The sequence below is a fragment of the Salmo salar genome, chromosome ssa11 (genome assembly GCF_905237065.1).
Source record: "Salmo salar chromosome ssa11, Ssal_v3.1, whole genome shotgun sequence".
In the NCBI taxonomy this organism is placed as follows: Eukaryota; Metazoa; Chordata; class Actinopteri; order Salmoniformes; family Salmonidae; genus Salmo; species Salmo salar.
In genome coordinates, this window is record NC_059452.1 from 37,854,982 (window position 1) to 37,869,093 (window position 14,112).

The 14,112-nt window shown below is 48.4% G+C and overlaps 1 protein-coding gene across 4 annotated transcripts in view; it reads right to left on the bottom strand.

Annotated features, from left to right (window-relative positions):
* Positions 1-14,112, bottom strand: part of LOC106562743 (UPF0606 protein KIAA1549L) — a 137,810-nt gene that overhangs the window by 4,442 nt on the left and 119,256 nt on the right. For 3 of the 4 annotated variants that reach the window (XM_045689495.1, XM_045689493.1, XM_045689492.1), the window contains 6 exons: positions 13,923-14,112; positions 10,351-10,483; positions 4,249-4,644; positions 3,984-4,081; positions 3,182-3,522; positions 1,093-1,244 (listed from right to left, as the gene is read on the bottom strand). The exon at positions 13,923-14,112 is cut by the window's right edge and continues 37 nt beyond it. In XM_045689495.1, coding sequence (XP_045545451.1) covers positions 1,093-1,244; positions 3,182-3,522; positions 3,984-4,081; positions 4,249-4,644; positions 10,351-10,483; positions 13,923-14,112 — 1,310 coding nt within the window. Of the gene's footprint in view, positions 1-50; positions 126-1,092; positions 1,245-3,181; positions 3,523-3,983; positions 4,082-4,248; positions 4,645-10,350; positions 10,484-13,922 lie in introns of all 4 variants that reach the window. The other variant, XM_045689494.1, reaches the window with a different exon arrangement.

The following is a 14,112-nucleotide window of genomic DNA, read 5'->3' on the forward strand; positions in this document are numbered from 1 at the left end:
CCAAAATAAAATAGACAAGAGGTGTTCATTTAGGAAATGTGCTCAACTACCCCGGTATTTTGCTGTGTCCACTCAACGCCAGCCATACATTCAGTTCAGCAAATGGTTTCTAAATGACACTGGTTCTGCAAAAAGACACTGCGTGAAGACATCTGGTTGAAACAGGCAGACAAACAGGGATACAAAGAACATTCCATACAGAAGAGGAAAGGCCAGTGAGGAAAGGGGAGGTCACATGGTCAATAACAGTGACAGATGGGGAAATGGAAACCATTTCATGTTTAACAGACAGACAGAGACAGAGAGAGTATTGTATAATAGAAAATTAGGAACCAAATTTTGCTTAGTGGTAGATGAGGAATGAGCTCACTGTCAATCCCTGATAAAGCTCTCTGCAGAGGCTGTCATGAAAATGTCTTCATATTCACTTATTAGTCACATTTTGGTGTCTTACAAACATCCAGGAAAACACATTGAGCTCTGTAACTTATCTTTCCATTAGTTTACATAACAACTCTAAGACCTGGGGCAGGATTGGGCTTTCCCTTGTGTATGGTATGGTTGTGGCTCGAGGTAGAACATACCCTTAAACACAGATTTAGGATCAGAATATTCCACCCCCATCCTAACTTTACCATAAGGTAACGTATCTGATCCAGGATCAGTGCTGTTAGCAATTTATGTTACTCTTCAATAACACAAACCCCAAAGCAAATCAGTGGGAGGAAAATAGGTTTATTCAAAGAGGACAAATCATAGATGTTATGCTGAGAGGTAGATGGTCATTCTCCCCTGTCCTCAGTGATGCTCTCTCAGTGATTCTCTCCAGTGGTTCTCTAGCCAGAACAAAAGGACAGCATGTAGTTTTATAACCCCGCCCTAGCCTGTGGTTGACCAATTAGAATTCCTTGCAATAATTCCCTATTACAGAAAAAACACTATTTCCCTTCATCATTATTACTCTATTGACTTCTCGTCCTTTTGACCTCTCATCCTCTGTCTCTGCGTTGTGTATTTATCTTTGACCTATTCTTACAGTGGGTAGCTACTTCTCCCTACGCTGTGAGTGTAGAGAGTAGGGGGGTTTCTTACAGAGTCAGCCCACTGGGGGGGCACGTCCTCAGGCTCGGGGGGGTAGGACATCCAGGATGGGCTGTGGTAGGAGGACGGGGGCGTGGAGGCAAAGTACTCAGAGTAACCCGACCGCGAGGCTGGGATGGCGTACACCGCTGTGATGGGGTTTCCTGTGGGGGGTTAGGAGGTCGTTATACAGGGGAAATACTACAATGACAACTGCCATTACTAGAAGAAGAATCAAGTTGTTCTACATTTATGACAAACAACAAAGTTAACCTAAACCTAAACCTAAATCCTAACCCTGATTCTAACTCCTAACCCAAACCCTAACTCCTAACCCACCTCCTAACCCAAACTCCTAACCCAAACCCTAACTCCTAACCCAAACTCCTAACCCAAACTCCTAACCCAAACTCCTAACCCAAACTCCTAACCCAAGCCCTAACCCAAGCCCTAACTCCTAACCTAGACCCCCGCAAGGATAATAAAATATACTGCTCAAAAAAATAAAGGGAACACTAAAATAACACATCCTAGATCTGAATGAATGAAATAATCTTATTAAATACTTTTTCCTTTACATAGTTGAATGTGCTGACAACAAAATCACACAAAAATAATCAATGGAAATCCAATTTATCAACCCATGGAGGTCTGGATTTGGAGTCACACTCAAAATTAAAGTGGAAAACCACACTACAGGCTGATCCAACTTTGATGTAATGTCCTTAAAACAAGTCAAAATGAGGCTCAGTAGTGTGTGTGGCCTCCACGTGCCTGTATGACCTCCCAGCAACGCCTGGGCATGCTCCTGATGAGGTGGCGGATGGTCTCCTGAGGGATCTCCTCCCAGAGCTGGACTAAAGCATCCGCCAACTCCTGGACAGTCTGTGGTGCAACGTGGCGTTGGTGGATGGAGCGAGACATGATGTCCCAGATGTGCTCAATTGGATTCAGGTCTGGGGAACGGGCAGGCCAGTCCATAGCATCAATGCCTTCCTCTTGCAGGAACTGCTGACACACTCCAGCCACATGAGGTCTAGCATTGTCTTGCATTAGGAGGAACCCAGGGCCAACCGCACCAGCATATGGTCTCACAAGGGGTCTGAGGATCTCATCTCGGTACCTAATGGCAGTCAGGCTACCTCTGGCGAGCACATGGAGGGCTGTGCGGCCCCCCAAAGAAATGCCACCCCACACCATGACTGACCCACCGCCAAACCAGTCATGCTGGAGGATGTTGCAGACAGCAGAACGTTCTCCACGGCGTCTCCAGACTCTGTCACGTCTGTCACATGTGCTCAGTGTGAACCTGCTTCATCTGTGAAGAGCACAGGGCACCAGTGGCGAATTTGCCAATCTTGGTGTTCTCTGGCAAATGCCAAACGTCCTGCACGGTGTTGGGCTGTAAGCATAACCCCCACCTGTGGACGTCGGGCCCTCATACCACCCTCATGGAGCCTGTTTCTGACCGTTTGAGCAGACACATGCACATTTGTGGCCTGCTGGAGGTCATTTTGCAGGGCTCTGGCAGTGCTCCTCTTGCTCCTCCTTGCACAAAGGCGGAGGTAGCGGTCCTGCTGCTGGGTTGTTGCCCTCCTACGGCCTCCTCCACGTCTCCTGATGTACTGGGCTGTCTCCTGGTAGCGCCTCCATGCTCTGGACACTACGCTGACAGACACAGCAAACCTTCTTGCCACAGCTCGCATTGATGTGCCATCCTGGATGAGCTGCACTACCTGAGCCACTTGTGTGGGTTGTAGACTCCGTCTCGTGCTACCACTAGAGTGAAAGCACCGCCAGCATTCAAAAGTGACCAAAACATCAGCCAGGAAGCATAAGAACTGAGAAGTGGTCTGTGGTCACCACCTGCAGAACCACTCCTTTATTGGGGGTGTCTTGCTAATTGCCTATAATTTCCACCTGTTGTCTATTCCATTTGCACAACAGCATGTGAAATTTATTGTCAATCAGTGTTGCTTCCTAAGTGGACAGTTTGATTTCACAGAAGTGTGATTGACTTGGAGTTACATTGTGTTGTTAAAGTGTTCCCTTTATTTTTTTGAGCAGTGTACATTTAAAAAACAGACAAACAGGTTCTGACCTGAGTAGGTGGACACCGGCTGTTCTGCTGTGACTGAGGGGAGTGCTGCTCTGGAGAGCGGGACTGAGGGGAGTGCTGCTCTGGAGAGGGGGACTGAGGGGAGTGCTGCTCTGGAGAGGGGGACTGAGGTGAGTGCTGCTCTGGAGAGGGGGACTGAGGGGAGTGCTGCTCTGGAGAGGGGGACTGAGGGGAGTGCTGCTCTGGAGAGGGGGACTGAGGGGAGTGCTGCTCTGGAGAGAGAGACATAGGGGGCGCTGCTGTCATTATGCTGGGTCTGCATGTCCGTCATGTTGGTCCCAGACTCTGAGATCCTGGCCTTGGACCCCAGGTCAGGCGACGAGCTGAGTCAGAGAGAGAGATAATGCTCACATCGCAAAATCACATTCACATGCAACACATATTCTTCACCACAAGAGGACAGTGGTGCTCCATATAAGACCCACAGTTACACTGGATTCTCATTGCTATTCATGTCATCTTCCTCTGCACTGATTCTGCTTTCAAATGTGCAGTATACACGACTGAGATCAGTCTGGCCACACTGCATTTACCTGGTGAATATTACCATGTGAATTTGAATGTTGGGGAGTTTAGTGATTAATTTTGGGGTGAGAGTGCGGTATTGCGGCTAGGATTCATTTGAGGAAAGGTGAGAATAGTCTCATGGGGCTGTGTGTGTGTGTGTGTGTGTGTGTGTGTGTGTGTGTGTGTGTGTGTGTGTGTGTGTGTGTGTGTGTGTGTGTGTGTGTGTGTGTGTGTGTGTGTGTGTGTGTGTGTGTGTGTGTGTGTGTCCTGGCCGTACCGTCTTAGAGAGGTCCCAGGAGGGGGGCCGGTGCGAGGGGGAATAGGGGGTGGAGAAGAGGCCATAACCATGTCAGGAAGCTGGGTGAACCTAAAGGCCTGGAAGAAGACAAGTCAACACACACATGAATAATATAGTGTGGGTTGATGTTTTCTGATAGGAGAAAGTGTCTACTTGTTAAGGTTTAGTCAACTAGAACCAGTACAGTAGTACATTCTGACCTAACATAACCATTCTCAGAGGTTTTATCCTTCCACCCACTCACAGGTTTGGGGAGGCTGCACTGATACATATCTGCTCCGTACGCCGGCACCCACTGCAGCCCTCCTCCCCGGCCACGGCTCATGGTTCCCGGGGCACTGGTCACCACGTCAGAGTAGGGCAGGGGTGGAGGTCCGGGGCTGTAGTGGCCGTGGTGGTAACCGTGGTGGGGGTGATGGGAGTGGTGGTGGCGTCCGGCTGTGGAGGAGTGTCCCCCTGAGGCCAGGCTGAAGGCCTCCTCCAAGAGCAGGTGCATCTGCTGGCGTACCTCGTCGATGGACGGCTGGGAGCTCAACGTGGAGGTCTCTGAGTGACCTTTGACCCCTCTGGGGCAGACATAACCCCCCCGCGGGCCAATCAGACGATCCACGTTGGTCTCCTCAATCAGCTCCGGTTCAGTCTGAAACACAGAGAAAAAGAGTGGAATTGGTTACACACACACACACACACACACACACACACACACACACACACACACACACACACACAGACACACACAGACACACACACACAGACACACACAGACACACACACAGACACACACACAGACACACACACACACACACACACACACACACACACACACACACACACCAGGAGGTTAGTGGTACCTTAATTGGGGAGGACGGTCTTGTGGTAATGGCTGGAGCAGAACCAGTGGAATGGTATCAAACACATGAAACACATGGCTCCATTGGCGCTGTTCCAACCATTATTATGAGCCGTCCTCCCTCAGCAGCCTCCACTGATACACTGTTTACACTTCATTTCCAATTAGTACTAGTAGAGCTAATACAGTTCAGACCTGTCAGAGTAGTCATTATCTCCCAGACCTATCAGAGTAGAGTCATTATCTCCCAGACCTGTCAGAGTAGAGAGTCATTATCTCCCAGACCTATCAGCGTAGGGAGTCATTATCTCCCCGACCTATCAGAGTAGAGAGTCATTATCTCCTGGACCTATCAGAGTAGAGTGTCATTATCTCCCAGACCTATCAGAGTAGAGTCATTATCTCCCAGACCTATCAGAGTAGAGTCATTATCTCCCAGACCTGTCAGAGTACAGAGTCATTATCTCCCCGACCTATCAGCGTAGGGAGTCATTATCTCCCCGACCTATCAGAGTAGAGAGTCATTACCTCCCTGACCTATCAGAGTAGAGAGTAATTATCTCCCAGACCTATCAGAGTAGAGTCATTATCTCCCAGACCTATCAGAGTAGAGTGTCTTTGTCTCCCAGACCTATCAGAGTAGAGTGTCTTTGTCTCCCAGACCTATCAGAGTAGAGTGTCTTTGTCTCCCAGACCTATCAGAGTAGAGTGTCTTTGTCTCCCAGACCTATCAGAGTAGAGTGTCTTTGTCTCCCAGACCTATCAGAGTAGAGTCATTATCTCCCAGACCTATCAGAGTAGAGTGTCATTATCTCCCAGACCTATCAGAGTAGAGTGTCGTTGTCTCCCAGACCTATCAGAGTAGAGTGTTGTTATCTCTCAGACCTATCAGAGTAGAGTGTCATTATCTCCCAGACCTATCAGAGTAGAGTGTCATTGTCTCCCAGACCTATCAGAGTAGAGTGCCATTATCTCCCAGACCTATCAGAGTAGAGTGTCATTGTCTCCCAGACCTATCAGAGTAGAGTGTCATTATCTCCCAGACCTATCAGAGTAGAGTGTCATTATCTCCCAGACCTATCAGAGTAGAGTGTCATTGTCTCCCAGACCTATCAGAGTAGAGTGTCATTATCTCCCAGACCTATCAGAGTAGAGAGTCATTATCTCCCAGACCTATCAGAGTAGAGTGTCATTATCTCCCAGACCTATCAGAGTAGAGTGTCATTATCCCCCAGACCTATCAGGGTAGAGTGTCATTGTCTCCCAGACCTATCAGAGTAGAGAGTCATTGTCTCCCAGACCTATCAGAGTAGAGAGTCATTTTAGTGCTCTCTGAGGCTCAAACAAAAACTCTCCATTCACTTTATTAGCACCCTGCAAACTGTTGATGCTGCCCCGGTTTAATTGGCGTTAGGGAGCCATGTTCTTTACACAGAAACACACCACAACCCCAAAGACACTCATGCCTAGTACTTTCTCTTTACAGCACTGAAGGACTATCCCACATTGCATTGCAAAACCCCCATTTCATGATTTACGAGCACAGTGCTACAACGGCAAATGAACAGTCCCCTGATAGCTGGGTGGAATGCCACTGACTCAACCAGAGATGGTCAGATGAGAAATGTTCAAGTGGCTTTAACGATTCAGGAAGCTATACTAGTGACTCATCCTGGCTGTGCGTTGTTGTTGACAAGATGCTGACTAAGTTAGCCAGAGCTGCTTGATGGTACACTGTAGTACTGTAATATATCACATGAATAGGTGTTCAGTATTCCTCCAGTGGAACTGCTATCTCTCTGGTTGGTCTCTGCAGGGTAGAGTGCTACCGGGACAGTTTTGTACGGAGTGTGAGTTGTGTTTCTGTTTATCTCTCCATCTCCTCCTTCCCTCTCCTTGTCCCGCCCCCCGTAGATTAATTGTGGCGATAAACAATCTGGCAAATCACTGTAGAAGTAATTAAGCACTGCGGTAAACTACTGGAGGTCTGTGTGTGTTAGCCTACTGTTATATATCACTCACTCACTCACTCACTCACTCACTCACTCACTCACTCCATTTTCTCACCCACGCTCTGTGCTCGCTCTGCTCTCTCTATGTCCACCCCTCCCTCCTTGCTTTCTCCCTCCAGCCTCTCTCTTCCTCCATCCCACTCTCTCTCAGGGTGATAAATGAGTTGGATCTGAGGGTGCCCTACTTCCTGTACGAGTGGAAGGGAGCAGCCACAGGAGACCTGGTGCAGCCGCCTCATAAATCAGTTCCCTCGCAACACGGACAGGCGGAGACGTGGATCCGCAGTGATATGGCCCGCAGAGCAAGCGTTCCCACTGTAATCAATAGAGCCAGTCCTTCTGCAAGGAGCTGACCGACCACGCTAGCACCCTATTTTTTTGCAGGCTGACACGGTTGTTACGGTTACTGCAGGGAGGCTATGTTTCACTCCCACGGGAGGTAGAGAAGAGGCAGAACAGTGGAGGGAGGAGGTGGAGGAAGACAGGGAGCAGCACAGTGGAGGGAGGAGGTGGAGGCAGACGGGGCAGAACAGTGGAGGGAGGAGGTGGAGGAAGACAGGGAGCAGCACAGTGGAGGGAGGAGGTGGAGGAAGACGGGGCAGAACAGTGGAGGGAGGAGGTGGAGGAAGACAGGGAGCAGCACAGTGGAGGGAGGAGGTGGAGGAAGACGGGGCAGAACAGTGGAGGGAGGAGGTGGAGGAAGACAGGAGCACAACAGTGGAGGGAGGAGGTGGAGGAAGACAGGGGGGCAGAACAGTGGAGGGAGGAGGTGGAGGAAGACAGGAGCACAACAGTGGAGGGAGGAGGTGGAGGAAGACAGGGGGCAGAACAGTGGAGGGAGGAGGTGGAGGAAGACAGGGGGCAGAACAGTGGAGGGAGAAGGTGGAGGAAGACAGGAGCAGAACAGTGGAGGGAGGAGGTGGAGGAAGACAGGAGCAGAACAGTGGAGGGAGGAGGTGGAGGAAGACAGGAGCAGAACAGTGGAGGGAGGAGGTGGAGGAAGACAGGGGGCAGAACAGTGGAGGGAGGAGGTGGAGGAAGACAGGAGCACAACAGTGGAGGGAGGAGGTGGAGGAAGACAGGGAGCTGAACAGTGGAGGGAGGAGGTGGAGGAAGACGGGGCAGAACAGTGGAGGGAGGAGGTGGAGGAAGACAGGGGGCAGAACAGTGGAGGGAGGAGGTGGAGGAAGACAGGGGGCAGAACAGTGGAGGGAGGAGGTGGAGGAAGACAGGGGGCAGAACAGTGGAGGGAGGAGGTGGAGGAAGATAGGAGCAGAACAGTGGAGGGAGGAGGTGGAGGAAGACAGGAGCAGAACAGTGGAGGGAGGAGGTGGAGGAAGACAGGAGCAGAACAGTGGAGAGAGGAGGTGGAGGAAGACAGGGGGCAGAACAGTGGAGGGAGGAGGTAGAGGAAGACAGGGAGCAGAACTGTGGAGGACGACGTGGAGGAAGAGTATGAAGACCAGTTGCTAGGGAGGAAATGATGTTTCTCTGTGTAGAGGATATTGACAATAGACTCAAAGAGTTGTTACTGTCTGTGGTAAATGTGATACATATTCTATTAGCTGTAATATGTGGTTATTGTTAAAACCAATGTCTGAGATGATTAGATAAATTAAAGGAGAGAAAGACACTATGCTGTTCTGTTTGTAAAGTAGGAGCTTACTGTAAAACTCCCTTGTTCTCTTTGTTTGTAAATGAAAGGTTAAAGGTTAAAGGTTGTAAGATATTAACAGTGTTGTGAGTGTCTTAGAGATAATTGTGGTGTTTGTTAAGTAGTGATCTGAAACATGACTTCAGGGAGCTGGTTTTTAGCCTCTTGATATTCTAACTGTATCTGTCTAGCATCATCTACGCAGCAACAGTATCACACCACAGGAGAGGAGAGGAGAGGAGAGGAGAGGAGAGGAGAGGAGAGGAGAGGAGAGGAGAGGAGAGGAGAGGAGAGGAGAGGAGAGGGCAACGTCTGAAATGTATCATCAACCAAAACTATAAAGAACACCTTATGAATCTACCACTATCAACCATTAAGCAACTCCTTCACTGCAGTCTGGTATGGTTAACTTCAACCACACCTGTATGTGGGTAGTCCAGTTCCTATCTGAGACTTTGTAAGGTCATGACCCCTGGAGAGCTCTATTAGGGGTGCATTCAGGAATGCAAATATGTTGTGATGTTGAATGGAACTCACCTCTACACCTTAAGACAACTGCCTTGAATGCAACAGTACCCTGCCAGAGGTACTACAAACAGACAGTTCACTACCCAGTGATGTGTCTGTTGTGAAACATGCACTAGTCTGAATCATTCCAAGTCAACACTTTTTGCAGCAAGCAGCAAGCAGTGAATGTGTTTCTGTTTATTTTGCCTCAGCACCATACAAAACATTTGGAGCGTGCAGGTATATATGTTTGTTTGTTTGCAACAGGAAGCTGTTGTCTCCAGTCACCTGGGGATGTTAGCTATTTTTGGATAGTAAATCAACTCTAAAATGAATGGTTTTAACGACTGTGGACATGTAAGCTACAGTGTACAGTGTTATGAAAAAGTATTTGCCCCCTTTTAAATGTTCTCTATTTTTGCATATTTTTGATACTGAATGTTGTCAGATCTTCAACAAAAACCTAATATTAGATAAAGGGAATCTGAGTTTACAAATAACAACAAAAACATACTTGCATGCAGGACTGCTTTTTCTCAGCGACATTTGTGGGTTTACTAGCATGAACTGCTCGTTTCAAGTCAAAGAGAAAATTAGAAAGGGGGCAATACTTTTTCACGACACTGTATCTGCCACAGTCCTGGGTTCAAATGCTATTTGAAATAATTTCAAATACTTTAGCTGGCTGGCCCAATGGAATCAATAACATTGTTGCAAAGCCCACCCATCTGCCACCTCAAACCTCGCCCATCTGCCATTCCAAACCCCGCCCATCTGCCACTCCAAACCCCGCCCATCTGCCACTCCAAACCCCGCCCATCTGCCACTCCAAACCCATCATGCTAGAGCAAATGCTCAAAGTAACAGAAATATTTTAAATAGTGTTTGAACCCCAGTCTGCTTCTGAGACACAGAACACCTGATTAAACCCATCCAGTTCAGATAGGGCCAGTGGGTCGGGACCAGGGTCAGGACCAGTGGGTCGGGACCACGGTCGGGACCAGGGTCAGGACCAGTGGGTCGGGACCAGGGTCAGGACCAGTAGGTCGGGACCAGGGTCAGGACCAGTGGGTCGGGACCAGGGTCAGGACCAGTGGGTCGGGACCAGGGTCAGGACCAGTGGGTCGGGACCAAGGTCAGGACCAGTGGGTCGGGACCAGGGTCAGGACCAGTGGGTCGGGACCAGGCTCAGGACCAGTGGGTCGGGACCAGGCTCAGGACCAGTGGGTCGGGACCAGGGTCAGGACCAGTGGGTCGGGACCAGGCTCAGGACAAGTGGGTCGGGACCAGGGTCAGGACCAGGGTAAGGGGAGTGGGACTCACGTCGTAGCCGCTGTTCCTGATGCCTCTCCTGGGTCTCTCCCTCATAACCAGCAGGTCCATCTCTGTTCCTCCGGTACTCGGGCTGTTCAGGCTCTGCCTGCTCCGATAGGTCCGCTGCCTCACCTGAGAGTGTCTGCCAATCACAGAGTGTTACAGAGCTTGAATCAAATCAGCCAATAAGAAGAGGAATGTGTTGCTCAAACGAGTGCAACAAACCGCCTTAGACAATACAGTTAACTAGGAGAAACTCCTGGTTTCATTATCATCGTCGTGGTCATCGTCTTCTTCGTCATCAACCACATCATCATCAGCAGCAACAATGTCACCATGAATCAACATTCTATTATGTTCTATAGGCCTTTCCACCTACACTACCGTTCAACAGTCTGGGGTCACTTAGAAATGTCCTTGTTTTTTAAAGAAAAGCACATTTTTTGGTCTATTAAAATAACATAAAATGGATCAGAAATACAGTGTAGACATTGTTAATGTAGTAAATGACTATTGTAGCTGGAAACGGCAGGTTTTTTATTGAATAACATAGGCGTACAGAGGCCCATTATCAGTAACCATCTCTCCTGTGTTCCAATGGCACGTTGTGTTAGCTAATCCAAGTTTATCATTTTAAAAGGCTAATTCATCATTAGAAAACCCTTTCGCAATTATGTTAGCACAGCTGAAAACTGTTGTTCTGATTAAAGAAGCACTAAAACTGGCCTTCTTTAGACTAGTTGAGTATCTAGAGCATCAGCATTTGTGGGTTCGATTACAGGCTCAAAATGGCCAGAAACAAAGAACTTTCTTCTGAAACTCGTCAGTCTATTCTTGTTCTGAGAAATTAAGACTATTCCATGCAAGAAATTGCCAAGAAACTGAAGATCTCGTACAACGCTGCGTACTACTCCCTTCACAGAACAGCGCAAACTGGCTCTAACCAGAATAGAAAGGGGAGTGGGAGGCCCCGGTGCACAACTGCACAAGAGGACAAGTACATTAGAGTGTCTAGTTTGAGAAACAGACGCCTCACACGTCCTCAACTGGCAGCTTCATTAAATAGTACCCGCAAAACACCAGTCTCAACGTCAACAGTGAAGAGGCGACTTCGGGATGCTGGCCTTCTAGGCAGAGTTGCAAAGAAAAAGCCATATCTCAGACTGGCCAATAAAAATAAAAGATTAAGATGGGCAAAATAACACAGACACTGGACAGAAGAAGATTGGAAAAAAGTGTTATGGACAGACGACTAAGTTTGAGGTGTTCGGATCACAAAGAAGAACATTCGTGAGACACAGAAAAAATTCAAATATGCTGGAGGCAATGTGATGGTCTGGGGGTGCTTTGGTGGTGGTAAAGTGGGAGATTTGTACAGGGTAAAAGGGATCTTGAAGAAGGAAGGCTATCACTCCATTTTGCAACGCCATGCCATACCCTGTGGACGGGGCTTCATTGGAGCCAATTTCCTCCTACAACAGGAAAATGACCCAAAGCACAGCTCCAAACCATGCAATAACTATTTAGGGAAGAAGCAGTCAGCTGGTATTCTGTCTATAATGGAGTGGCCAGCACAGTCACCGGATCTCAACCCTATTGAGCTGTTGTGGGAGCAGCTTGACCGTAAGGTAGGTAAGAAGTGCCCATCAAGCCAATCCAATTTATGGGAGGTGCTTCAGGAAGCATGGGGTGAAATCTCTTCAGATTACCTCAACAAATTGACAACTAGAATGCCAAAGGTCTGCAAGGCTGTAATTGCTGCAAATGGAGGATTCTTTGACAAAAACAAAGTTTGAAGGACGCAATGATTTTTAATTGAAATAATAATTGTGTCCTTCAAACTTTGATTTGTTGACAAGGTTATAAATTTGTTGACAAGGTTATAAATTGTCTTGACTATATTTCCTATTAATTTTGAAACTCATTTCATGTACTGTATGTTTTCATGGAAAACAAGGACATTTCTAAGTGATCCCAAACTGTTGAATGGTAGTGTAAGTCTGAACATAATATCTCCTGAACATAATATCTCCTGAACATAATATCTCCTGAACATAATATCTCCTCTGCCAGATTGATTTGACATAATCCTGTGTTTTTCAATCACATATCCCTGCCAGCCAATGCTGAAACTCCTAAAACGCCATCATAATGAGGACGTCTTAGAGAGGAGGTAATATGTATGACACAGCATAATGCAATATTGATACATATTTTCCATTCTGTTGAACAAGATGCTTATCAGTGAACATGCTCTGGGAGTGTTATCTCATCACTCATCACAGTCCTATCAGCAGGCTGAGCATGACTGTAGAGTCTGTCAAACATGTGTCTATGGGAAACATCTCAAGCTCACTTCACCAGAACCAAAGATGATAGAGACAGGAGAGAGGAGACAGGAGACAGGAGAGAGGAGACAGGAGACAGGAGACAGGAGAGAGGAGACAGGAGACAGGAGAGAGGAGACAGAAGACAGGAGAGAGGAGACAGGAGACAGGAGAGAGGAGACAGGAGACAGGAGAGAGGAGACAGGAGACAGGAGAGAGGAGACAGGATACAGGAGAGAGGAGACAGAAGAGAGGAGAGGAGAGAAAGGAGACAGAAGAGAGAAGACAGAAGAGAGGAGAAAGGAGACAAGAGAGAGGACACAGGAGAGAGGAGACAGGAGACAGGAGGAGGAGAGAGGAGACAGGACACAGGAGAGAGGAGACAGGAGGAGGAGGGCAACAAGCAGTGAATATGAAGTCTGGTTCTCCAGAGAAACAGAGCGATGAAAACCACAAAACCATCACCTAAACAACACCAACCCAAACATCTGCCTTTCCTTTCTCTTCCTGTACAGTGTGTGTGTGTGTGTGTGTGTGTGTGTGTGTGTGTGTGTGTGTGTGTGTGTGTGTGTGTGTGTGTGTGTGTGTGTGTGTGTGTGTGTGTGTGTGTGTGTGTGTGTGTGTGTGTGTGTGTGTGTGTGTGAGTTTGTGTGTGTGCGAGAGTTTGTGTGTGTGCGAGTGCCTGTGTGCGTGCCTGTGTGTGTGTCTGTGCGTTATGTATGCATATGTGTTTTTCCCTCATCGGCATCCATAACAAACCAAAGCTATTTCTCTCTCTGTCTACATCAGTAGCAAATGATGGCACGACAGAGCAGGGCAGAGCCGGCCCAATGGAGAGCCCCTTATGGGCTCCTCTGCTCTGAGACAAGTACACCAAATCCTCTTATCTCCAGACTGGAGGAGCAGAGAACCAGAGGACCAGGGGCCAGAGCCCAGCACCATCCCAGAGACAGGAGGGGATTAGTCTGATTAAAGAGGCCTGATGAGGCCCTCCTCTGGATCACAGAAAGATGATAATGAAACAATTAGACAGACAGACTGCCGTGCTGAGGAAGCATTTATAGAGAGGGAGGGTTAGATGAGGGCATGGAACTGCAGACAGACAACTGGCCAATGACGCTGCGTGACAGACAGAGAGAGTGCCAATCAATGTCCTTGAAAAGCTTTGGAGGAGGGACAATCAAACTACCCACCTACAACTCAACATATATCCCCATCCCCTCCTCTTTCCCCTCACACCCTCCCCCATCTCACCTCCTGCTGGACTTGACGTAGGTGGATGCCCGGTCTTCATCAGGCTCCAGTGGTGGGCCATGCTCTCCAGGTGCCCTCTCATGTCCGTGTCTCTGTGCCAGCGCCCTGCTCCCAGTCCCGCTGCCATCCGCTGAGGGGAAGTCATAGTAGCCTTTCCTCTTAGCCTTCAGCCTCAGCTTGTTCCTGTAGT